Here is a 24,154-nt window from a genome sequence, read left to right as displayed (position 1 = left end):
GTGGTCAGAAAGAGGGAGGGGAGGCAAGAGCCGAGCGGGACCTTGGCTGCCCGTCGAGGGAGGCTGCAGCGGGGCAGCACAGGCTGCTTTCCCTCGTGGGGCTGGCGGGAGCGTCCCTGGCGGCTTGAAGGGCGGCTTCTGCCTCCCTGGAGGGGAGCCCGGGGGCACGGGGGTGCTGGGGGGTCCCTCTCCCCGTCACCGGCCCTGCGCGCGCACGCGTGCGCAAACCCCGCAGCGTGGGGCGGCTGTGGGTTAGTCAGGACCTCAGTGTGCCGGAGCTGGGCGAGGGCGGTGGCGGTGGTCTCATCTCATCTCGTGCCGTTGCCGTGCCATCATCTCATGCTGTGTCATGCCATCCCCTCTCCTCCCATCCCATCCAACCCTCGGAGCCTCCCGGCTGCCTGCCGGGCAGTGCCGGCAGGAGTGCGGCTGCCGAGCTGGTCTCTACCCGCACCACGCGCGCCGTCGGCAGGGACGGAGCGTCGCCCCGAGTCAGGACTTCTGGTCTGGGGTCCGTGCTCCCTCAGGGTCAGGGGAGCACGTAGGCGCTGCTTTCGGGAAAAGCAAGCCCTCAGGTTTAGGCTGCGCTGGGCTTTGGGTCTGGCTCGGGACCGCTTGGGTGGGCTGCAGCAGCGGGAGCGATGCGGCAGGTAACCTGCAGTCCCCAGGGTGTCCCTCACCTGGCCTCGGGGCTGCGGCGGCTTGTGGTCCTTCTCTCCGACACAGCCTGGGCTGGCCCCACGGCTGCCCGGCAGCAGCGGGGAGGAGCGGTGGCTGCGGGCGCAGCCCCCGGCAGCGCAGCGCGAGCGTTGCCATGTCATATCACATTACATTGTACTTTATTGCTCATTGTGTCACAGGAATAATTTAAGTCTCTTTTCTCATATGGGACTCCAGAAAACCCTGTCTGGCTCTTGAACTAATGAAGCGTCTGGGATCAGTGACTCGAAATGCTTAAAACACTTCAGTCCAGCATTTCCTAAATTTAAAAGTCAGATTTGTGCATTTGAAATTGATTTTTCACTTGAAAGCTTACTTTGCCTTTACATACATGAATGTTAAAAAGCTCCTGAAGATGTTGAATCCAACCCAAAACATTTCCTTTGAGTCAAGGAACAGCTCAGCCTGAAACGGCTGCTCTCACAAGCACAGAAAGCGGCCGTACCCCCCAGGGCCCTCCCAAGCTTATTTTAGCTGGATGCTTGTGCACGCCCGGACTTAACGGGCCAGGCGGGCGATGCTCTGCCCGTAGGCTCAAGCGCAGGTTTCAGCCCGGGGCACAGCCCCAGTCCTCAGCCCCGCAGCGTCCCTTTCCCTGGCCGGTCTCTCCTGCCCTCCCTGCGCTGCCCCTCGGGCTGCTGCCCCCCAACTCTGCCTGAGCCCCGCGGCCCCTCCTCCCCAGCTCTGCACCCCGCCAGCAGCCCCCGTCCCAATGCCACGCCATGCTATGCCATCCCATCCCATCTCATCCCATCCCATCTCGTCCCATCCCATCTCATCTCATCCCATCTCATCCCACCCCATCCCATCCCATCTCATCCCATCTCATTCCATCTCATCCCATCTCATCCCATCCCAACTCATCCCATCTCATCCCATCCCATCCAAACTCATCCCATCCCAACTCATCTCATCTCATCCCATCTCATCCCATCCCATCCCATCTCATCCCATCTCATTCCATCTCATCCCATCCCATCCCAACTCATCTCATCCCATCTCATCCCATCTCATCCCATCCCAACTCATCTCATCCCATCTCATCCCATCTCATCCCATCCCAACTCATCCCATCCCATCTCATCCCATCTCATCCCATCCCATCCCATCTCATCCCATCTCATCCCATCTCATCCCATCCCAACTCATCCCATCCCATCTCATCCCATCTCATCCCATCCCATCCCATCCCATCTCATCCCATCCCATCCCATCCCAACTCATCTCATCTCATCCCATCTCATCGCATCCCATCTCATCTCATGCCATGCCATGCCATGCCATGCCATGCCACCCAATCCCATCTCAGCATACCCCAACCCACCCCACCCCATGCCATGCCATGCCATCCCCTCTCCTCCCATCCCATCCAATCTCACGCCATGCCATGCCATGCCATCCCACCCCATGGGCCCCCAAACCAGCCCCCTGGGTGAGGGTTCATCCGCCCCGCTGCACTCCCTCCTCTCTTCCCGCACTGTTGGGGTGAGGACTAGCTGCCCCCGATCCAGGGGGGACACACACCAGTGGGGCCGGGGCAGCCCTCGGGATGGGCTGCCACGCCATGGGCCCCCTTACCAGCTCACCGCCCCCGGCCACAGTCCCCCCCCCGCCCCACCGGCTCTGCGGAGCGCAGCTCGCGGCCAGAGCCCGGGGGTAGCCCGAGGGCCGCCCGGGCGCACCGGGGGCCTCGCGCTTACCCCGCTGCCAAAGAAAATATTTAGCCGGCGCTGAAATGAGCTGGGCCGGGTTCCCAGGGCTGGGTGACCCTTGGCGTCCCGCCGGGTGCTGGGGACCGGGGCGGGGGGACGGTGGGAAGCCGGCTCTCCCTGCGAGCCTGAACCGGCTCCATGGGGCAGGAGGGGAAGAGTTAAATACCTGCCATCCCCCTCGGCATCCCCCAGCACATTCCAGAGAGAGGGGATCCATATGTGCCTGGGCGGCTGCGGGGTGGGCGGCTGCCGGCGCTGCCTGTGCTCGGGGCAAGGCGGGGGGCTGCAGGGGTGCGGGGTGTGTGCCCGGACCCCCGCGCAGCGGGTCCCCAACATCTCCCTCACTCCAAGCAAGGGAACAGAGTCCTGGGGGCTGCCCCAGTGCCCCCAGAGCAGCCCCAGCCGGCCCCCGGCCCCCGGGACCCCCCTGGCCGGGGCAGCGCCGCGCTGGCCCCCTGCGCGTCCCAGTCTCCCCTCCCAAAGAAAAATAGTCTGTGTTGACTCAGGTGCCAGCGCCGAGCGTGGCGACGCCGGGGCTTGGCCGCGGTTTTGTAGCCTGTCTCCCAGCGGAGCGGCTATTTATTTTGTTTGTCCTTTTCTTTCAGCCTCGCGCCCCAGGAGGGGTAAGGTGAGGCTTCGGGGGGCTGCAGCGAGGTTCGGCCCCGGCCTCCCGCACCGCCACCTCTCCCGCCTGCTGCCGGTGACGGTGCCGGTGTGCCGGCGGAAAGCCGGCAGGCGCGTTCTGCGGGTGGAGGCAGGGATTTGCCCCCGTCCCCGCCGCGGTGCTGGCTGCGGGGTGCCCTCAGCCAGCGGGGACCGGGGCGAGCAGGGGGGTCCCCGGGGCGAGCGCCCGGCACATCCCCGCCAGGGTGGAATGGCTGATCTGTGCTGGCTCTGCCCACCCAGGCTTTCCTCTCCTCTCCCTCCTGACAGCCCACACCTCAAATTCCTGGGATGCCCCCAGGCAGCCCCTTATCGCTCTGGTATGCCGGCCAGCCCGCGCTCCCCCGCGGGAATGGAGCAAGCTGCCTCCCACGGACCTGCCCACGTCTCCCCTTGGTTTTTCCTGGCTCTCCACCGGCCCTGGCAGCACGGCCGGACACGGGGTGCGCGCAGCGCCGCGCCAGCAGACCCCGCGGGGCGGGGGGATCCCCACGGAGCGAGGTGGGGAGAGCTTTGCCCCCAGGCTGCCGCCCCTGCCAGCCCTCCCTCGCTGGCAGCCGCTGTTGGCACGTTGCACACTTTCACCGATTTCCCTGATTTTCTGCGTTCGTTTCGGCTTCCCCAGAAGGTTCCCCTTCGCAGATGGCCACCGCCCGGGGAACGTGTCTCGGGACCTGGAAAGAGGAACTGGATGGGGCTCTGCCCCGGACGCTGCCCGCCGCCCGCACGAAGGCAGGCAGCCCCCGCGGAGGCTGCGCCAGCCCGGTTGCTCCGGGGATGGGCGCAGCTCCCGACGGCTCTTTGAGAGGGGCTCAACAGACCCCATCACCTCGGGCGCCGGCGAGCCTGGGCCGGGGCTGTCCGCCGTGCTCGAGGAGAGCTTCTGGGCTCTGCTCGCAAGCCCGACCTGACTCCATCCTTGCCAAGACCCCCGCGGGAGCAGCCCACCCCGTCCTGGCAGCAGCGGGCCCGGCTGCGGCAGAGCTTGCTGTGCGGCGGAGCTGGGCTGCCCGCTCTAGCCCGGACCTGGCGCCTTCGGGCTCAGGCTGCCGCCCGCCGCGGGGACACGCCTGCACCGGGGCTGCCGAGAGAGGCCCCGGAGAGCGAGGGGTGACATCCAGGCCTGGCAGCACCCAAATCTCGGGTGGGGACGGTGGCACCCGGCACCGTGCCGTGCAAGGGCACGGCAGAGCCGGCATCTGCTCCGGCCGAAGCGGTGCGGAGGGACTGGAAGGGAAGCGGAGGCTCAGGAAGCTGAAGCAGAGCAAGGGCTGGAGCTGGGTCGAGCCGCCCCAGGCTTTCCTGCCTCAGGGCCAGATGGCCGCCCGGCCCTTTGCAGAAGCCCTGGCACCAGCCAGCCTGAGCCCAGATGCCGTGTGACCCTAAGTCAGGCTTTCTTTGCCTGGTGCTGCGTCAGGAAACGCAGCTCAGCGCCTTCCCAGACCGAGCCGGCCACGCGCGGTGCTCCCGCCGCAGGGCGCGCCGGCTTGGCACGGGCTGCCCGCACCGGCAGCCCGGCTCCCTGCCCAGCGGCGGGCTCTGGGACCGGTTTTCCACCAGCGCTGCTTGGCAGCGGGCAGCACAGCCCACGGGGCTGGCCGGGGCGGCCGCGGGCAGCCGCCGCTCCTGCCCTGCTGACTCAGCACCCGACCCAGCTGAGTCAAGCCTGGCACGGAGCGGCTGGGGAGGGGACGGCAGGGCGCTGCACCGCGGCACGAGGCCCCGGGGGGCAGCTCCCCACACTCCCTGTCCACTTACACAAGGTCGAGGGTTGACCGTGAGCCATCAAATTTGAGCAGCAGCTTCACCCAGCGCTCTGGGCACGCTGCCGCGAAAACCCCCAAAGGCAGGTCGGGGTGACGGGTTGCCCCAGGGAGGACTCGGGCAGCCGGCACGTTGGCTGCAGCCCCACCGCCGGCACCACCGGCACCTGCACCACCACAGAGTCACAGAATCACTGAGGTTGGAAAAGACCTCTAAGACCATCAAGTCCAACCATCAACCCAACACCCCCACGCCCACTGAACCACGTCCCGAAGCGCCATGTCCACACGTGTTTTGAACACCTCCAGGGATGGTGACTCCACCACCGCCCTGGGCAGCCTGTGCCGGTGCTTGGCCACTCTCTCGGTGAAGAAATCTCTCCTAATACCCAGCCTAAACCTCCCCCGGCGCAACTCGAGGCCGTTTCCTCTCGTCCTGTCGCTGGTTACTGGGGAGAAGAGACCAACCCCCACCTCACCGCAACCCCCTTTCAGGCAGTTGCAGAGAGCGATGAGGGCTCCCCTCAGCCTCCTCTTCTCCAGCCTGAACACCCCAGTTCCCTCAGCCGCTCCCCATCAGACTTGTGCTCCAGCCCCCTCCCCAGCTCCGTCGCCCTTCTCTGGACACGCTCCAGCACCTCAACGTCCTTCTTGGCGTGAGGGGCCCAAAACCAGCACGGGCTCTCCCTGCTGCGCCCTCAGCAACCGTGGGCAGGACCCCAGACCCAGAGACTCTCGGGGGTGCTGGGTGGGTGCCCCCGGGGCTGGGGTACCGCCCTGCTCTGGCTCTGGCACAGCACAGGGCCGAGGATGCCCCGAGGGGCTCTGGGGGTACCAGGAGGGCAGTGCTGGGTGGGCTGACCCCTCGTAGCCTGGGGCGCTGCAAAAACCTCCTGCGGGGACCACCATGGCCCCTGCCCCGAATTAGTGAAAGGCAAGGAAGAGCTGACGAGGACAGGCACTTCCCAAAAGCGGCGGCGGGGACAAACCCCCGAACGGGGAAGTGATGCGGTTTTGGGCTCCGCACCAGATAAATAGCCGTCCCCGCGCCGCGAGGGGCAGGCGCCGTCCTCGGATGTTGCGGCTCCGGACCCCGCTCCCAGGTAATGCCGCCGCTCCCCGGGGAGTGCCGGTGGAGGTGCCGGGACGGGGACACCGGGGGCAGAGACCGGCCCCGTGGGGCTCACCCCAGCGGCACGAGGCGCCCGTGCGATGCCGCGTGGGGCTGGCAGGGTGGCACGGGCCGCTCGCCCGCGCCTCGCCGCGGGGTGGATGGCTGCGGAGGAGAAGGCAGCCGGCGGCGAGAGCATCTCTGTGGGCTTGAGCCTCGTCCGCCTTCTGCTGGGGCCGAGGAGGCCGGCTGGGCACCTCTGGGCGCCGGGTCCGTGCGCGGGGCTGGCCATGGAGCAGGGGATGCCCCCGCCCCGCACCCCTCAGCGGGGGCTTGCTGCCGGCCCGTGGGCGGCGGAGGTCGGCAAAGCCACGATGGCGGCGGCGGCGGCGCGGGACCGCGCAGCCTCCCCGCCGGCGCGGAGGGTGCCGTCCCGGCCCCTGGGACCGGGCGGGATCCGTGCCAGGGTGGGTGCAGAGCGGGCGGGGGCCGGGCGGGGCTGGGGCACGCAGGCGGGGGGACGGGCACCAGGCCGTGGCGGAGGCCGACGGGGCCAGCACCAGGCGTTCCCCCCCTCGCTGCGCGGCCCCGGTTGCCGCGTTTCGATGCCAGTGGGTGACTTTTACTGAAGCTGGAAGAAGGCAGATATCTCCCTCGCCCTTGCTGGCACGTTCCCCAGCCGCAGCACGGGGCGGGTGGGCGAGGGGGAGCTGGGGTCCCCGTCCCGCCCCGAGGGTCCCCTCGAAGCCGCGCCGCCCAGAAACAGAAACCGGGAGAAGCGCGGCAGAAGAAATGAAACTTGGCGTCGGCGCAGGCGGGCGGCTGGGAACCGGACCCCCGCGCTGAGCCGGTGCTTCCTTCCCCCTTTGCCCCGAGACCAGCGGCTGCCGCCGATCCCACGGCTATTTCTGGGCCCCGCGTGGTTCCCGGCTCCCCCCGGCCCCCCCGGCCCCCGGCCAGGGCACCCATTTAATTTTCCCTTTGGCGTTTCAGTTTGGCCGGGAAAAATCCCAGGCGAAGCTAAAGCTCTCACGAGTGCTTCGGAGTGTAAAACACCTCCCTAAACCAAGCCAGCCGCAAGGAAATCCAAAGCGTGTGTCGGAAGGAAAGGTGTTAGCGAAGCGGCGAGTCACGGCTTGAAGGAGGAAAAGATTGACTCAGGGGTAAAGAGCTGCCTCGCTCACTATTGAAAGGTTGCTAAGCTGTTTGATAGATATAAACTGAAATGAATCAAGTAATCGATTTTCATGATAATGAAAAAAAATCGGAAAAAATCTGTTTTATCCCATTCGGCTTAAAAGTAATTTCATCAGTTTGCTTAGGTCTAGAGCTGCAAAAAGGCCGTTAAACCTTCTAAAAATTGACAAAGCCTTAGTTAGAAGCGTCCCACCCGGGCGTACAATGCCAGAAAGCAGAGGCAGACCCCGGAGCAGGCACCGGCCGCTGGCCTTACCTAAAACTGCCGAGTCTAAAAATCCGTGCCCTTCGCTCCCGTTTCCAGGACCTGATCCTCGGTTCGGGTGTGAGCCCGGGCGCGCCGGGAGAGCCCCAAACCCGCCGGCAGCTCCTGTGGGGCACCGGCACCTTCGCGTCTCCTGCGTTTCGGCTGCCGGGATGCCGTGTGCCCGGCGGAGCTGCGATACCGGCACAGCTTTAACACGAGCGCGACCGCGTCCCTCTGTCCTCGGTCCCCACGTCTGTGCCCCCCGCAGGCGCTCAGACCCCCGGGCGCTGGGCTGGCTGCCGGCCGCGAGCAGGTCGCTGGGATTTCTGCCCTCCGGGGATTTCCCCAGAGCGCTTCTTTAGAAGTATCTTTCCTCTTAATTTCAGGGATCTGCTCGCTTTTTTTTTTGCCCTCGTTTTTATTTTTGACCCAGACTCCCACAACCAGCATTCGCACGACCCCCTCCCAGGCCGCATGTGCTTTTTCCACGTCGCTGTTATATCATTCCTCGTTTGCGTCGCAGGGATGCAGCGAGCACGCCGATGAGCTCCGTAAAGCCCGTCGCCTCTCCGCAAAACCCGGACCCGCTCCTTAAACTCCCCTGAGGGTCCAGCGGGGCCGGGGCTGCCCCTCGCCTCGCACCATCCCTCTCCCAACCTGGCCGGTCGGAGACCGTGCCAGCAGCACCGCGCTCCCAGAGCGGGGCTGCTGCGAGCAGGATTTATCCTGCACGGCTCGATAGCAGGTTTTGCCGGTGGGGGTTGGATGCGAACGAGCTGGGATCCAGGTTTCCCCGTGTGGCGCGGAAGGAACTGCCTTCGGCGGGCGCCGGGGCGGGCTCTGCCAGTCCGGCGTGGGGTGCACGGCGGGAAAAGCCGGATCGCGCTGACACATGCCCTCTCCCGAGGCCTTTGGCCACCTCTTCTTGCCGTCAGGGTCCCCTCTGCCGAACGCCGACGTCGAAGACCGGTCACCTCGCGGCCTCGCGGCGCGGGCCCCGTGCTGCCTCTGCCCCCGGGGACCCCCGGCAGCGCCCGCGGCGCTGCCATGCGCCTGCCCCGGTGGCTCGTCCTCCTGGCCAGCCTCGTCCCGCCAGGTACGGCACCACCGGGAGACCCGCTACCTGCTGCCCCGCCGCGGCCCCGCCGGCGCGGTCCGGACCCCTGCAGGGGCTGCCTGCCCGGATTTACACCCGGCGGGGCGGGCGCGCCGACGCCCTGGCCCTGCCGGGAGCCGCACAGGTCGGGCAGGGACGGGCAGGACAGGCTCTGGGCACCCCGGGGCTGCTTCCGGCTCTCCCACGGCCCCCCGGCACGGCAGACGCCCTGGGGAGGTTTGCCGGCACGTGCCGCGTGGCGCCGTGCCGACGGGCCGGCGCGTGGTGGCTGCGGGCAGCCATGGGGCCGGGGGCCGGGATGGGGTGGGCACGGGGTGGCGGGGGCTCCGCCGGGGCCGGGGAGAAAGGACAAGCAGCCGGCGGGGGGGTTTATCTCCCACCCCCACTCTCCTCTCCCCCCCCGCGCTGCGTCCCTCCCCGCCCGCCACGTCCCCTGCCCGTTCCGGCGGCTCGGGAGACGCGAGGTGGCCCCAGCGGGTGCCAGGACCCCGCGCGGCCGGCACCCTGACCCCCCCCTTCCCGACCCAGCCCTCGGCTCGTGGGGGGTCGCCTACCCCAAGTCCGTGCGGGGCGTCGGGGGCTCCTGCGTGCTGGTTCCCTGCGCCCTGAGCTACCCCGCCGCGGCGGCCGGCGACGGCGTCGTGGCCATCTGGTACAAGGACTACGACACGCAGAAGGCGCTGGTGTACCACTCGGCAGCCCAGGAGGCCGATGCCCGCTTCAGGGGCCGTGCCCAGCTGCTGGGGGACCCCGCGGCCCACAACTGCACCCTGCTGCTGCGGGGGGTGACGCCGCAGGACAGCGGGCCCTACAGGTTCCGCTTCGAGATCGTCAACGGCGACCGGTGGTCGGCGGCGCAGGACGTGATGCTGAGCGTCTCGGGTGGGTACAGCAGTGAGACCCCCCCCCCGGCCCCGGCTCCCTGCCCGCCCCACACGGCCACCCCACCCGCCGCTCTCCGTCCCCAGACGACCTGGAGCGCCCGAGCGTTGCCACCAGCGAGGAGCAAACCGAGGGGCAAACGTCCACCTTGGAGTGCTCCACGCCCTACGTCTGCCCGCCGGGCGACGTCGCCCTGCGCTGGGAGGGCTACGACCCCCACGTCTCGGTGGTGTCCAGCCGGCTCCAGCTGGACACGAGCGGGGTCGGCCACCGCCTGACCCTCACCACCTCCTTCTCCTGGAAGGACCACTCCAAAAAGCTGCTCTGTGAGGTCTCTGACGGCTCCAGGAAGGCCAGCGGGGAGGTCGTCCTGCGGGTGAGACGTACGTGGGGCGGCTCCGCGCGGGGGCTGGCCGAGCGGGGCGGGGGGATGGGGTCACCTCTGCCGTGGCCGCGCCGCCCCGGACCCCCTCCTGCCACCCGGGGTGCCTCCTCGCCCGCCTCCCTGCCGGCGCCCTTGCCGCGCTGCTGTCCTCGGGGGAGACCTCCGCTCCTTTCCCCGTGCCGGACCCCCACGTTACAAACAGCGGGCCGGGCTACGGCGGAGCCCCGCGGGTCCCGCCCAGCCTCACCGCCGCCCGCGCTGTCTGTCTGTCCTCCCTGCAGACGCCCCCAAGGACACCCAAGTGTCGGTCAGCCCCTCCGCGCAGAACGTCCATGCGGGTGACACGGTGTCCCTCACCTGCGAGGTGAGCAGCAGCTACCCCCCCGTCTCGGCGTTCCGCTGGTACAGGGACGGGGTGGCCGTGGGCAGCGAGCGGATCCTGACCCTGCGGGGAATTCGCCGCGAGGACTACGGGCAGTACCGCTGCGAAGCCGAGAACGCCGTCGGGACTGGCGCGGCGCCTGCCGTGACGCTCTACGTCTTCTGTAAGTGCCGGGGAGCTTTGGGGCGTTGCTGGAGGAGGAGCGGGGCCGCGGGCGCGGGAGGGAGTTTGCCCAGCGAGTCCGGACTGGGGCGGGCAGAGACTGGCGCCGCGGCGGCCGGTGCCGGCTGGAGGTCCGGGAGCTGGGGAGTCCCCGGTGCCTCCATCGTGCCGCGCCTGCATCCGTCATCCTTCACGGCGCAGGGCCGTGGTGAGCCTCAAAGACGGGGCAGGGAGGGGTTTCCAGCCAAGCCCGGGGAGCGGAGCCGGCCTCGCTGCCGCTGCTGGGGAGGAGGTTGCCAGAGCTCGTGGGGATTAGGCGCCGGGGGGGTCTGCGGGGAGCGGGAGCCGGGGTCCTCCGCCGGCTCTTGCGGTAGAGACCAGCCCCAGACCGCCGCATCGCCCAGGAGCCTGCCCATGCAGGGGTCCCACGGGGAGCATCGCCCCACGGGGAGCATCACCCCCCCCGGCTTGGGACAGGCGGGGACGGTCTGCTCCCCCCCGAGCCCCCCGTGCAGGCCGCGAGGGGCGAAGGGTGCTGCTGCACCCGCCGCCGGTTTCGCCCCCGGAGCTTCGCATCGAAGCGTCTGGCAAGGTGCTGGTGGCAGGGAACAAACCCGAACGCCTCCGTCGGCATCCCTGGGGCGCAGAGGGGCTCCCGCCTCTCCCCGGAGCCCGCCTGCAGGGACGGGGGGCTGCACGGTGGGGGGGGGTGTCCGCTCTCCCGCCTCCGAGGCCATCCCGAACGGGCTCCCGTGTCTGCCAGCTGCAGAGCTCTCGGTGAGCCCCGCGGCCGAGGTGCGGGAGGGGACGGCCACCACCTTGTCCTGCGACGTCCCTGGCAGGGAGGGCCAGGATCTCAACTACACCTGGTACAAGAACAGCGCCTGGCTCAAGGAGGGCACGGCGCACACCCTCATCTTCCACCGCGTGGCCGCCAGCGACACCGGCTACTACTCCTGCAAGGTGACGAACGACCGGGGCAGCGACACGTCCCAGGCCGTCAGCCTGAGCGTGACATGTGAGTGCCCACGGCTCCTGCCTCCGGGCGACTGGGGGGTTCCCCGCCAGACGGGGGTCCCTTTGTGCCGGGGGCTGCGCAGACCCCCCGAGTCGAAACAAAGCCTCTGCCCCAAATGCCCTGGCTCCGGCTGGGAGCGGGGTTTCAGCCTTCCCGGGCAGGAGCTGCCTCAAACGCAGCAATTGCTGGTGAAGAGCCGCAGCCGAAGGTACCGTTGAGCAGTATTTGCTGTGGCAAATATTCGTCGCAGCGTCTCCCGCTCCTCCACCGCTCTGTTACGCACCATGAACCGCCGGGAGCTCGCTGACCCGGGAGCCGGCTCCGGTAATAACAGCTCGGGAGCTTTTGCAAGTCAGGGGAAAAAAAAATAGCCCTGGGTTTGGCTTTGACGTTTCTGTGAGTAAATATAACCCGCGGGCATAAGGGGGAGAGCAGCTTGGAGGAGCAGCGCTGGGGGTCGGGGGTGGACGCGCCCCACGCGCAGGTAGCGGCCGCGCTGCTGGCGCCTCCCGAGCTGCAGCATCCTCTCCCCTCCCGCAGACCCCCCCCGGACCCCCGCCGTCACCCTCTTCCAGGAGACGCAGGGCGGCAGGCTGGCCGTCATCCGCTGCGCCGTGGACAGCCACCCCCCGGCCACCATGGCCCTTTACCGCGACGGCAACTTGCTGGCAGCCAGCGGCTCGCAGGCGGCCCCGCGCCAGCGGCTCGGCGTCACCACCTCCCGCAACGCCCTGCGGCTAGAGATCCGCGGCGTGGGGCCCCAGGACAGCGGGGAGTACCGCTGCGTGGCCAGCAACGCCTACGGCAACGCCAGCGCCGCCAAGCCCTTCGTCGCCCGCGGTGAGTCCCGCTGCTCCCGGTACAAGGGGGCTGCCAAGCTCCCGGGCGCCCATGACCCCTGCGGGGCCGTTGGGGCCAATTCTGCGGGGCTGGGGGGGCCAGGCCGCCCTGGGGGCTGGAGGGACCCGGCCGGCACCGGGGGACGCCAGTGCCCCGGGCACCGTGCCGTAGCAGGTCCTTGCAGAGCCGGAGGCGCCCCGCGGCTCCCCCAGCCTCGGTGGTTTGGGGTGACAGAGGCAGCAGCCACGGAAAGGGAGGAGAGAAAAACCCCCCAAAGCCGCGTCCCACAGGACCCTCCCTTAGGATGCCAGAAGCAACCAAAAGGCACCTCAGGGCTCCCTTCCAGAGAAAACAAGCCCGTGTTCGGCTGCCGCGGCGCTCAGCTGGGGTCCGTTCCAAGACGCCTCCAGCCCGTCCCGGCAGCAGTTCAGCCGGCCGAACGCGGGCGGCCGGGGGGAGCAGGTGAAGGCTCGGGAGAGACCCCGCCTCGGGTGCAGACACCCCGGCCGGTGTCCCCACGGAATGTCACTCGCCACAGGCGCGGCCAGCGACGCCACCGGCTCCTGCGAGCCGGGGGGCTGCGCAGGTCCTGCCTTAGGGGGGAGCTGAGCGGGGGGCTTCGGCCGGAGGGAGCCCGGGGAAGGGTGAAGGTTTGCGGCGGAGGTCTCCCCTCCCTGCTTGACATCCCTCTCCCATCCCTCCTCCAGCTACAGAGGTGCTGATCCGGCCCTCGGCGGAGGTGCGGGAGGGGGCAGCCGTCACGCTGACCTGCCTGGGGGCTCGGGGCGCGGCGGAGGAGACCCTCTACACCTGGTACCGGAACAGCAAGCAGCTGCGGGAGAGCTCGGTGCCGACGCTGCGCTTCCCCGCTGTCCGCGGCGAGGACGCGGGCGCTTTCCAGTGCAGGGTCCGGAGCAGCAACGGCAGCGACACGTCGGCAGCCGTCCCGCTCCGCGTGCTCTGTAAGTGCTGCCGGGGGGTCTCCCACCGCGAGCGCCCAGGCCAGCGAGGGGGTCCTGCGTCCGGGGTGGGTGGTCCCGCTGGGAAACCCCTCTGCGTCTCCCACCCCAAGGTTTCCCCCATCACCGCCAAGCACGGCCAAGGAGACCTTGGGCAGAAATATGGAGAGGGCAGAAAATTCCCTTTTGCAGGTAAACCTGTGAATTTGGGGGAGGAGAAATTCAAAGAATCTCAAAGTTCCCGAGGACCAAAGAGTCTTAAAATGTCCCATGAATCTCAGAATCATTAAGGTTGGAAAAGACCTTTAAGACTGTCAAGTCCAACCATCAACCCAACACCCCCACGCCCACTAAACCATGTCCCGAAGTGCCATGTCCACACGTTTTTTGAACACCTCCAGTGACGGTGACTCCACCACCGCCCTGGGCAGCCTGTGCCAATGTTTGACCAAATGAAATTAAATTCTCAGAACACTAAATGATCCCTGTGAAAAACATACTCCGGTTGGATTTTGCCTTCCAAGTATTTTCTGTGCTGTAAAACAAAAATCTGCCCTGATACCAAAGCAGGAAAAATACCATTAGGAAGTCTCAGTCCTGACAAAATGGCATTTTTCTGTAGTCGTGGTAGGAAGTGTGGATCACAGCTGGGCCCCTGAAGCCCGAACCACCGGGATCTCTGTAGATCTGCCCCAGGGTTTGGGGTAGGGCCGGGCACCAGACCCTGAGCTCAAGCCAGGTGACAACAGAGGGGCCATCAGAAGTGCCTGGGGCACGCAGGTCCCTTGCAGAGAGCCGGCAGACACGGGATGCTGGGGTCTGGCAGCCGGAGGGTCGTGGTTGCCCTCAGGTGGGGCTGGAAAGCAGCAATCCCGTGGGTTCTTGGGCTTCTCCCAACCGTGGGAATCCATAGTTCTCACCAGAGGTGTTTTAACCCCGCAGTCCCACCGAGGCAACCGGTGATGAGCTCCTTCCTGGAGACCCGGGGCGGGCACCTGGGCATCATCCAGTGCACCGTTGAGAGCGACCCGGAGGCCAACCTGACCCTACGGCGAGGAGAAGAAGTGATAGCCTGCACGTGGGGCTGCCCCCCAGCCCCCAGCCCCAGGGTCCGCGCCACCGTGTCGTACAACAGCCTGAAGGTGGAGATCCGGGCGGTGGTGCTGGAGGACGAGGGGACCTACGTGTGCTGGGCCGGGAACCCGCAGGGCAACGCCAGCGCGGCCGTGGACTTCAGGGCTGAGAGTGAGTGTGGTGCGGCGGCGGCGGGCAGGACAGAGCCAGGCGCCGCGCGTCTCCGCAGCCTCCGGGAAAACCCTGGGAGAGGGGAGGCTGGGTTAAAGTGGGGGCTGCCACTGGAGGGGGGTGCCGGCCCCTCCAGCCCCTCCTGGCGGGTTTGGGGGTTCCCCCGTGGCCATCGCGAGGGCTCCAGCTCCTGGAGGGGGTTCAGCCTGGGGATGCTGAGCAAAACGCTGCTGAGGGGGTTCCCACGGGCCCCCTCCTACCAGCACGGCGTCCCTCGGCTGGCGGGGCCCAGGGCGGCTGGTGCCCCGTCGCCGGGCTCCCGCACCAGCTCGGAGCCGTCCCCGTCGCGGCGGCACAGGATTAGCCAGCATTTGCCTTCTCCCGGAATAGCGGCAAAGTCGCTTGCCAGCTGGCCGGCCGCGGCGGGGATCGCTCACCGGGGCGGCGCTGGCTGCCCCGGCTCTGTGCTGGAGCCCGTTTGCCTCTGCCCCTGCCCGTAGCCGCCAGCGTCGCAGTGGCTCCGTCCTCCCACGTGCCGGAAGGCGCCGCCGCCAACCTGACCTGCCGGCTGAGCAGCGGCTCCCCGGCAATGCCCAACTTCACCTGGTACCGGAACGGGCAGCGGCTCGCCCAGGGCTCGGCCGCCTCCCTGGTGTTTCGGCAAGTGGCCAGCACGGACGCGGGTCTCTACCACTGCAGAGCCAGCACCGCCGGCGGCAGCCGGAGCTCCCCCGCCGTCTCCCTGGACGTGCTGTGTACGTACGGGGCACGCTCAGCGTGTTGTCGTATCGGGGTCTGCGCTTACCTGCCCGGCGCTGCTCGCGCTGGCACGCCGCGCCCGGGCGCTGCGCAGAGCTGACGTGGGCGCGCTGCGGGTCTTTTGAGTGCATACGTCTGCCCCGGGGCTTCCTGCCACGGGCGTCTGCCCCTCCGCGTCGCCCTCGGCGGCGCTTTACCTTCCTATGGAGCGAGCGCGGCCACGCGCGTGCGATCCGGCAGGTGCAAAGCCTGGGTACGGCTGAGGGCCACTGTGTGGTGTCACGCACCCCGAAAAGCCCGTGAGGGTGGCTGGTGTGGGTGGGGACCATGTGGTGTCCCCGGATTTGGCAGGGCCCTCCCCTCCCCTCCCCTCCCCTCCCCTCCCCCTCCCCTCCCCTCCCCTCCCTCCCCTCCCCTCCCTTCCCTTCCCTTCCCTTCCCTTCCCTTCCCTTCCCCTCCCTTCCCCTCCCCGAGGCAGCTTTTCCCTCTCCTTCTGGGAGGCTGCGGGCAGCTGCTGCTTTCCAGGAGATCTCGTGCTGGGGAGCGACAGCGGCGCAACCGCCGTCCTCCGCCCCGCGCAGACCCCCCGCGGGACCCCCGCCTGACGGCGTTCCTGGAGACGGAGAGAGGCCGCCTGGCCATCTTCCAGTGCTCGGTGGCAAGCAACCCCGCCGCCCGGCTGGCCCTGCACCGGGGCGAGGAGCTGGTGGCCACCAGCGATGTGGGGAGCAGCCCCGGCCCACGGGTCAGCGTCTCGGCCGCCCCCAACGCCCTCAGGGTGGAGATCCGGGAGGTGACGCCGGCGGACGAGGGCGGCTACCGCTGCACCGCCACCAACGCGCACGGCACCGCGTCGCGCCGCCTGTACTTCCGCGTGCAGAGTGAGTGCCGCGTGCCGCCCCACGCCCCACGCTTGGGCCCACCGGTGGGGCGGGCGACGCTGGGGGGGGGGTCGAGCGGGGACCAGGTGGGAGCCGACCCAAACCGTGACCTTGTCCGCACGGCTCCTGCCTGCGTGCCGCCGTCTGACGGGATGGGCGCGCGCTCCGGCGCTGTCCCGTGGTGACAGCGGGGCAGGGGAATGTCACTGAGCACCCGGACTCCGGAGCGAGGCGGCACCCCAGTTACCTGGGGGGTTCGCAGGAATCCTGAACCGAATTGTTCCCCGGTCAGAACGAGAGCGTCAAAACGCGCCGCGCTACGGAAGCGACGAGGGTTTCGTTTCCGTCCCGTGCTGCGTCGGGGCTGCTCGGGGACCGGCAGTGCCGCGCTCTGCCATCGTGCCCTCTGAGCTGGCGGCGGCCTCTCTCCATGCCCCAGCTGCCCGAGTCCTCGTCTCGCCGTCGGCGGAGGTGCGGGAGGGAGACGACGTCTCCCTGACGTGCCAAGTGGCGGGAGAGCCGCGGGACGACGCCGTCTACACCTGGTACAAGAACAGCGCACGGCTCCGGGAGAGCCCCGACAACGTCCTCGCGCTGCCCCGCGTCGCCAGCGCCGCCGCCGGCGCCTACCACTGCCGAGCCCGCGGCCCCTCGGGGACCAGCGTCTCCCCGGCCGTTGCCCTGCGCATCTCCTGTGAGTGGGACCCTCGCGGGGATCCGGGCGGGGGGAGCTGGGTGCCGGGGCGGGATGCCGAGCGGGGCGGGATGCCGAGCGGGGCGGTTCGGCCGCGCAGGGCCACGGCTGGCACGTAGCGGGCACCTTGCACGGCCCTCGCTGCTGGCACCGTCCCCAAACGCTGCGCGCCCCACACGCGGGAGGAGGCTGGGTTTGAGCTAGAGCTCTGCGTGCTTTGCAACGAAGCATCCCCTGCCCTTAGAAAATGCCAAAATGTTAAAATGCAAAGTTTATGGGAGCGTATCTCCTCGGCAAATCCCTGGTCCGGGTTAAAACCCGTCGAACACGTCCCCTTTTGAGCAGAGCTCTCCGATGAGAAGCGGTGTGGCCACCCCATGTCCCAGCTGTCTGCCGTGTCGCATAAAAAGGGGGAAAAAAACCCCAATAACAAATACTTGGGTCTGTTAAAACGACACGTTTCCATTGACCTGAAACCGCCCAGATTTTTCGAGACTTCGGTTAGGAGAAATGTTGTCTGTCTGGGAAGGAGGGGAAAATCTTGGAAAGAGGAGCTCTGGCTTACGCTTTCGCTGCAAGCGTGGGCTGCTGCCGCGCCGGCGCTGGCCGAGAGGCGCCAGGAGCCGCCGCAAACGCCTCGGGGTGTCTGAGGAGCCTGGGGAGGGCCGTGGCACCCAGGACCTGGGGGGGACGGGACGCCTCCCGGGCCGGAGCTGGGGCCGGGCAGCCCGGCCTCGGGGGGCTCTGGGCGCCAACTGAGGGTCGCTCACCCTCGGTGTCACGTCTGGCCTGGGCAGACCCTCCGCGGGCGCCGGTGCTGACCTCCTTCCTGGAGACCCCCGCGGGGCAGCGGGGCGTCCTGCAGTGCTCGGTGGACAGCAGCCCGCCGGCAGAGCTGGCCCTCCTCAAGGACCGGGTGCTGGTGGCCTCCACGGCGCCGTCGCAGCCCACCGCCTCGCCGCGGCTCAGCGTCGCCTCGGCCTTCAACGCGCTGCGGGTCAGCATCGGCCCCGTGCTGCTGGAGGACGAGGGGGAGTACGTGTGCTCCGCCAGCAACGCCTACGGCAACGCCAGCACCGCGGTGAACTTCACGGCGAGCAGTGAGTGCGGGGTTGGCGCTGCCTCCGGCGCGGGCAAGGCGCGGGCAGGGCGCGGGCAGGACGCGGGAGGGCCGAGCAGCGGGGCAGGCATGGAGGCAGGGGCTTGCGGCGAAGAGGCGAAGGCGAGCGCTACTGCAAGAGGCTGGCGGGGAAGGGAGAGCGGGAGAAGCCGGAGTAGGTCGGACAGCACAGAAACAGAGGCGGAACGGCGGAAGGCGCGTGTTTATGGGGACGGAGCGCTGTGCCAGAGGCGTTCCCGGGGAGCCGCGTGCGTTCCCCCGCACACGGCAGCCGTGTGTGCGGCTCCTCTCGGAGCTGATGCCGAGGGCCGGCTTTGCCGCCCTGGTTAGGATCACATCCGTGGTTCGGATCGCCGTCCATGATGCCGCCCTGGTTAGGATCACGTCCGTGGTTCGGATCGCCGTCCATGATGCCGCCCTGGTTAGGATGGCGCAGCCCGGCTCACCCCGGGCTGTCCTACGCCGCCGCAGGGGCTAGCAGGGAGGGGGTGCAGCGTCTTCATCGCCCCTCCTCTGGGAGGGCGGGAGAGGAGCCCCGGGCTAAAGCCCCGGACGGGGCCAGCTCTGCCCCGCAGCGGCCCAGCCGCCCCCATCGCCTCCAGCCCGCCCGCGCATCCCCTCCTTCCCCTTCCACCGCAGCTGCCAGGGTCTGGATCTCCCCCTCCCCGGACGTCCGGGAAGGCGACGCCGTCAACCTGACGTGCGCGGTCGAGCGCGGCGGCGGGGAAGCGCTGAGTTACACCTGGTACAAGAACCAGGTCTGGTTCGGCAGCGGCTCGGCCCCGTCCCTCGCCTTCCCCAGCGTCGCGGCCGCCGACGCCGCCTCCTACCACTGCGCGGTGCGGACCCCGGCGCGGACCCGCAGCTCTGCCCCCGCCACCCTCAACGTCCTCTGTGAGTGCCCGTGGGCAGGGGGCTTCGCGCCGCGGGGGGAGGTCCCCGGCACCCACCCGGGGCACGGACCCGGCCGCGCTGCCGGGAGGTCCCTCGGGTGTCACGCGTCCCTTGGCTGGTCCCCCCGGCTGGGGGCACGGTCTGGAGGGGGTGGGAGGTAGCAAGGCCTGGCTCAGTTTTTTTGGGGGGGCTCAATAAAAACAAGCCTTTTTCCCAAGTGGGGACTAAGCCGAGCTTTACACCCCAGTCCTGCGTCAGAGCGTTGGCAAGCAGACCCGGCCTGCAGCAGATTTCAGAGGGGCGTCTCCCAGCGCCCCGAGTTTGTCCTTAAGCTTTGTACCAAACTGAAACAAAAATCTTCGGCTTTCAGGAAACATTGCAAGATTATTTTGGGGTTTTTTTTCCCCCTGTTGTGGAAAATGAAAAACAGGCTTTGTTTTAAAAGAAGACGTGCAAAAAAAAATGTAGTTGCAAGTCAGAATGTAAGATTTTTTTCCTTTTTATTAGAAAAATACAGCTTTAACTTAAAAAGCTGCTGTGAAGGGTGAGTGTAGAGGAGCGCTCCTGGAAACGTCCTCCAGAGAGCTTGAGACCCCGGCAACAAATCCACGGCTTCTCTCCCTCCTCCTGATTTTGGATGGGGAATGCCGGATGGATGCTGCTAAAAATAGCTTGGCATTAAGGGCCCGAGCTGCGCCCGCAGCCACGCTGCCTTTGCACGACCCCGGCTGCTGAGGTTTGCCCTGCGCCGCTGTGCAAAGATGTCTTGGACCGAGGCCGGGGTGCGAGCGGGGCGCCGAGCCGGCACGGGCCACGTGCCGGAGCCGTGCTCCCGCGCCCGGCCGGCACGGCCGGAGCTGCTACAACCCCCTCGTGAACGGGGCTGCGGGTTAGAAATGAGCTCAGCAAACGCCGCCGCGCCCGCTTCGAGCGTCGGTTTGATTCCAAGGAGACCGTGGATGCTGAGGGGAGAGGCGGCGCTGCCCGGGCAGGTGCCGTGGCGCAGGCAGCGGAGCCTGGCAGCAGAGCATCACCGCCCCGGCTCGCAGCCCAGCCGAGGCTGGCAGAGCAGCCGGCCCGAGCTGCGCATCGCAGGCGGGCGATGCCCCGACTCACCGAGGCTTGTCCTACAGCCTGCCTCTCCCCCCGCCCGCCTTCCTTCCCGCAGACCCCCCCAGGAACCTGCAGATGAAGGCCTTCGTGGAGAGCGGCGAGGGGACGGCAGTCATCCTCCTCTGCGCCGTCGAGAGCAACCCCCCGTCCGAGCTCACCCTGCTCAAGGGAGGGCAGCCGCTGGCCTCCAGCCCGCCCGCCGGAGGGGACCGCCCCGGGCAGCGCGGCCGCGTCTCCCCCGCTCCCAACGCGCTGAGGCTGGAGCTCCGGGAGGCCTCCGAGGAGGACGAGGGCGAGTACGAGTGCCGGGCACACAGCCTCCTCGGCAGCGCCCGCGCCTCCCTGCCCCTCCGCGTGCAGGGTGAGTCCGGCTTCACCGTGGGTTGGGGGGATGAGGGGCTTCTGGCTGGGGACCCCCAGGTGGGTCGGTGAGGGCATCGAGGGGCATGGCCCAAACGAGTATTGCCGCCGGGCAGCGGAGCATCAGGGGGGTCCGGAGCAGTGTGGGGCTGGAGGAAGGGCAGGGAGGTGCTGCTGCCCGCTCGGGTGGGCACCCACCCCACGCACACACCCCTCTGCGTGGGGCCGGTGGCTTCGGAGCCGAGAAAGGCTTTTGCCAGCCACTGCCGAGGGCAAACCTTGTGCCGGCGACGCCAGCTCCGCTCCACTCTCCCCAGCCGTCAGGGTGGTGGTGCGACCCTCTGCCGAGGTGCCTGAGGGGACCGACGTGACCCTGACCTGCCGGGACGTGGGTGCCCACCCGGGCACCGTCTACACCTGGTATAAGAACGGGCGGTGGCTGGCCGAGGGGCTCGACGCCTCCTTCGCCCTGGCCAGCGCCCGCCGCACGGACGCAGGTGCCTACGCCTGCCAGGCGGGGAGGGGGCTGCGTGGCCGCCGGGCCCCCCCCGCCGCCCTGCGGGTGCTCTGTGAGTGAGGGGCGGCTGCACTGGGGGGGGGGCGGACACACAGACACACACCCCGGGTCCCGTCGGCAAAGGGGGCCCAGGGCGGCCCGGGAGGGATGTCGCTGTCGCGGCGCTTGCGGTGGGGAGGGCGGTCTATGTCGCCACCTGGTGACATCCCACGACAGGCCCGCGACAGCCGGCCGGGCAGCCCAGCCCCTGGCCCCCGGAGGGGTGGTCCCAGGCACTCCCGGGTATCGCATATCGCTCTCCTTCCCCCCGCCCCGCTTCAGCCAGCAGTAAACCTGTCACCCCCCGAGCCCCACGGGAGGGCTGGGCCGCTGCCAGCAGAGCCGCGTGGGGCGGGGGGGGGAACGCCGTCCCTGTCCTTGCAGACGGACCCCAGGAGCCATCCTTCATCTCCCTGGTGGAGCCCCGGGGGGGGCGGCAGGCCGTGCTGCTCTGCACCGCCGACAGCTTCCCGGCCTCCGACATCGCCCTGCACCGGGGGCCCGGCCGCGCGCCCCTGGCTTCCACGCGGGGCCCGGCCGACCCGCGCTTCGCCGTCCAGGCGACCCCCAACTCCCTGCGGGTGGGGATGGGGGCGCTGGAGCCGGAGGACGCGGGGCTCTACGTCTGCTCGGCCAACAACAGCTACGGCACGGCGTCCTCGTCCCTGCGCCTGGACGTGGGAGGTGAGGGCGGCCCCCGGGCACGGCCACGGCGAGCCCGGTGGCAGGGTCCCGGTGGGCCCTCCCGTGGGACCGTGGCTCTCGGGAGCCTTTCGAGGGGGTTGGGGATGGTGTTGTCCTCTGCAAACCCAAACCCTGGGCACCCCCTGACTCCCCGGCCTCTCCCCTTCTCCTCCTCCTCCTCCTCCTCCTCCTCCTCAGGGGTCACACTCACGGTTGAGCCCTCGCCAGAAGTCCCCGAAGGCACCACAGCCACCATGACCTGCTCAGCCGTCCCTTGGGTGGGGGAAGAGGCCAATTACACCTGGTACAAGAACAGCCGGTGGCTGCGGGAGGGCCCGGCCGGCTCCCTCGTCCTCACCCGCGTCTCCAGCACCGACACCGGCTCCTACCGCTGCCGGGCCAGCGGGACACGGGGCAGCGCCGCCTCGGCCCCGCTCAGCCTCAGCGTGCTCTGTGAGTGCCCCCAGCCCCCCGGGGACAGGCCACCGGGCAGGATGGGGCGCGGAGTCCCCGACACACTGGCTGCATCCAGCCCAGCATCGCACGCGTCCCGTCCGCGCGGTCCTGCTGCGGCGAGGGGGCCTTCCTCTCCTCTTCATCCTCCTCTTCCTGCCCTGCTCCTCTCCCTTTGGAGCCGGGGGAGAGGACGTCGGGGTTTTGTCTAGCAGTGGCTGCAGATACCCCTCAAAAGTCAGATTTGGAGCCAACAAGCTCTGAGCTGGGGGGGACTCTCCAGCCTGGGGGCAAGCAAAGGTCTGGAGAGGGTGTCAAACCGCCAGCCCTGGGCTGGGTGGGCTGGAGCAGATCCGGACTGGGGCAGGGATGCGTTAAGCAGCCCTTGACAAGCATCCAGGCCAGCGTGGGAGGGGGTCCCACGCCATGGCCCACCGCCAGCCCCGTCTCCCCCTCGCAGACCCCCCCCGGGACGTGTCCATCAGCACCTTCCTGGAGAACCGCAGCGGGCGGGTGGGCATCGTGCTGTGCACGGCCGACAGCCACCCGCCTTCCACCATCGCCCTGTACCGCCGCGGCCGGCTCCTGGCCTCCAGCCTGGCCCCGGCCACCGCGCCGGGGGTCCGCGCCTCCCCCTCCCACAACGCCCTCCGGGTGGAACTCATGGCCGTGGGGCCGGAGGACTCGGGGGAGTACACCTGCGTGGCCGGCAACCCCCTGGGCAACGCCACGGCCGGCGCCTACTTCGACGTGCGCAGTGAGTAGGGCTGCAGCCCCCCCAGGGTGCTGTGCGGGGGGTGGTGGGGCTCGGCGGGGAGCGGGGAATTTCGGAGCGGTGGGGACGACCGGCAGAAGTGGGTTGAATTGGCCACGAGTCTTTAAGTGGATGGGAAAGGGGGGGGTACTGTGAGAATTGGGTATTTCCTTTCACGGAGCTTTTCTCCCAAAGCTGCCCTGGAGTTTTTCTCCCAGGTTGATTTTTATGAAAGGGCTAAAAAAACCCCCAGAAACAGAAAATTGAGCTGAATTATCAAAAAAATGAGGAGGAATTGGCAAAACAGGATGCTGCTGCTTGTCGCTGTGCTGGGTGACCCCTCCTGCCCTGCCTGCTCCCTGCCCAGCCCTGGGTGCTGGCAGGGGACAGGACAAGGGGTGGCACACAGAAACGTGCCACCCCACCCGACCCCTTAGCACAGGGGAGGACGACATGGGGCAGGGGCAGCCAGGAGCAGTGGGTGTCCCCGTGGGGTCCCAATGTGGTGCCGTGCCACCCTGTGACCCCCCCGGCGGTGTGTCCTCCACCCCACTGACTGGCTGGTGGTGCCAAGGGGTGTCCCCCGCCTGCAGCTGGCCATCACAGCCACCTCCCAAGGGTCCCCTTCACCCCCAAGTCCTGGGGGGGGTCCCACATACACTGACCCCACACCAGGGCCGTGCTGTGGCTGCAGACATGGGGAGGCCACCCCCCCGTAGGGCTCCCCGAGACCCCTCTGGTCTCGCCGGGCCAGCGGCCCGGGGGCCAGCGGGGATCTGCCCGGGCTCCCCTCTGCCCACAGCTCTCACCCACCTCCTGGCCTTCACCGTCCTGGCCGGGCTGCTGATGGCCGTGATCTGCGTGGCCGCCCTGGCCCTGCTGGCTGTGAAGCTGTGGCCCAGGTAAGGTCCCTGGCTGGGTGCGGGAGCGGGGGGACAGGGACCCCGGGCTGAGCCGGCCCATGGCGGCGAGTGGGGGGTGGCAGCTCCCTCTGCTCCCTTCCAGGATACAGAAGTTTTGGGGCTGGTCTGGTGCCGAGGACACCATCGAGCTGAGGAGCAAACAGGAGCGGGCGCAGGTAGGGACCTTGGTGGGGCCAGCTTTGAGGACCCCCCACCCTGAGCTCCCGGGGGGGTCGGTGGAGGTGTGCTGTGCTGGAGAGCATCTCAGTGCTGCCCTGGCGTGGGGCTGGGGGTGTGGGTCCGGGCTCACACACCAGCCAGGATCTGGCCCAGCCAGACTGTTACGTGCTGCCACCGTGGCCTTGGCTGTCACCCCTGAGGAGGAGGAGGAGGAGGTGGAGGAGAGAGTAACCAGAATTACCCATCACAGGCTCATCCCAGAGGGGCTTCACAGCACACATGGGTGCTGAGCCCTCTGGGAGATGCTCTGGGTGCTCCCCTGGCCCCGCGGGCTCCACCGTGGGGCAGGGTTCCCCCAGCCAGCCCCCAACCTCTTCCAGGTGGCTGGAGCTACTTCTTGA

General features: G+C 68.4%; 1 protein-coding gene across 1 annotated transcript; it reads left to right on the top strand.

Moving 5' to 3' along the window:
* Window positions 1-6,130: 6,130 nt before the first annotated feature.
* On the top strand, window positions 6,131-24,154 carry SIGLEC1 (sialic acid binding Ig like lectin 1; the record flags this gene model as incomplete). The annotated part of the gene is given in 23 exon segments (XM_081998935.1): window positions 6,131-6,436; window positions 8,349-8,405; window positions 8,407-8,509; window positions 9,059-9,412; window positions 9,499-9,795; window positions 10,079-10,342; window positions 11,105-11,359; window positions 11,900-12,199; window positions 12,907-13,161; window positions 14,101-14,403; window positions 14,904-15,158; window positions 15,744-16,043; window positions 16,483-16,852; window positions 17,317-17,837; window positions 18,497-18,751; window positions 19,920-20,225; window positions 20,542-20,793; window positions 21,165-21,464; window positions 21,663-21,917; window positions 22,378-22,674; window positions 23,474-23,573; window positions 23,677-23,749; window positions 24,134-24,154. Coding segments are annotated over 23 exon segments (5,799 nt in total).

This window comes from Phaethon aethereus, assembly GCF_964289735.1.
Source record: "Phaethon aethereus genome assembly, chromosome: 4".
Taxonomy (NCBI): Eukaryota; Metazoa; Chordata; class Aves; order Phaethontiformes; family Phaethontidae; genus Phaethon; species Phaethon aethereus.
Note: the sequence above shows the minus strand (reverse complement) of the source record. Positions and strands in the feature narration are given on the sequence as shown.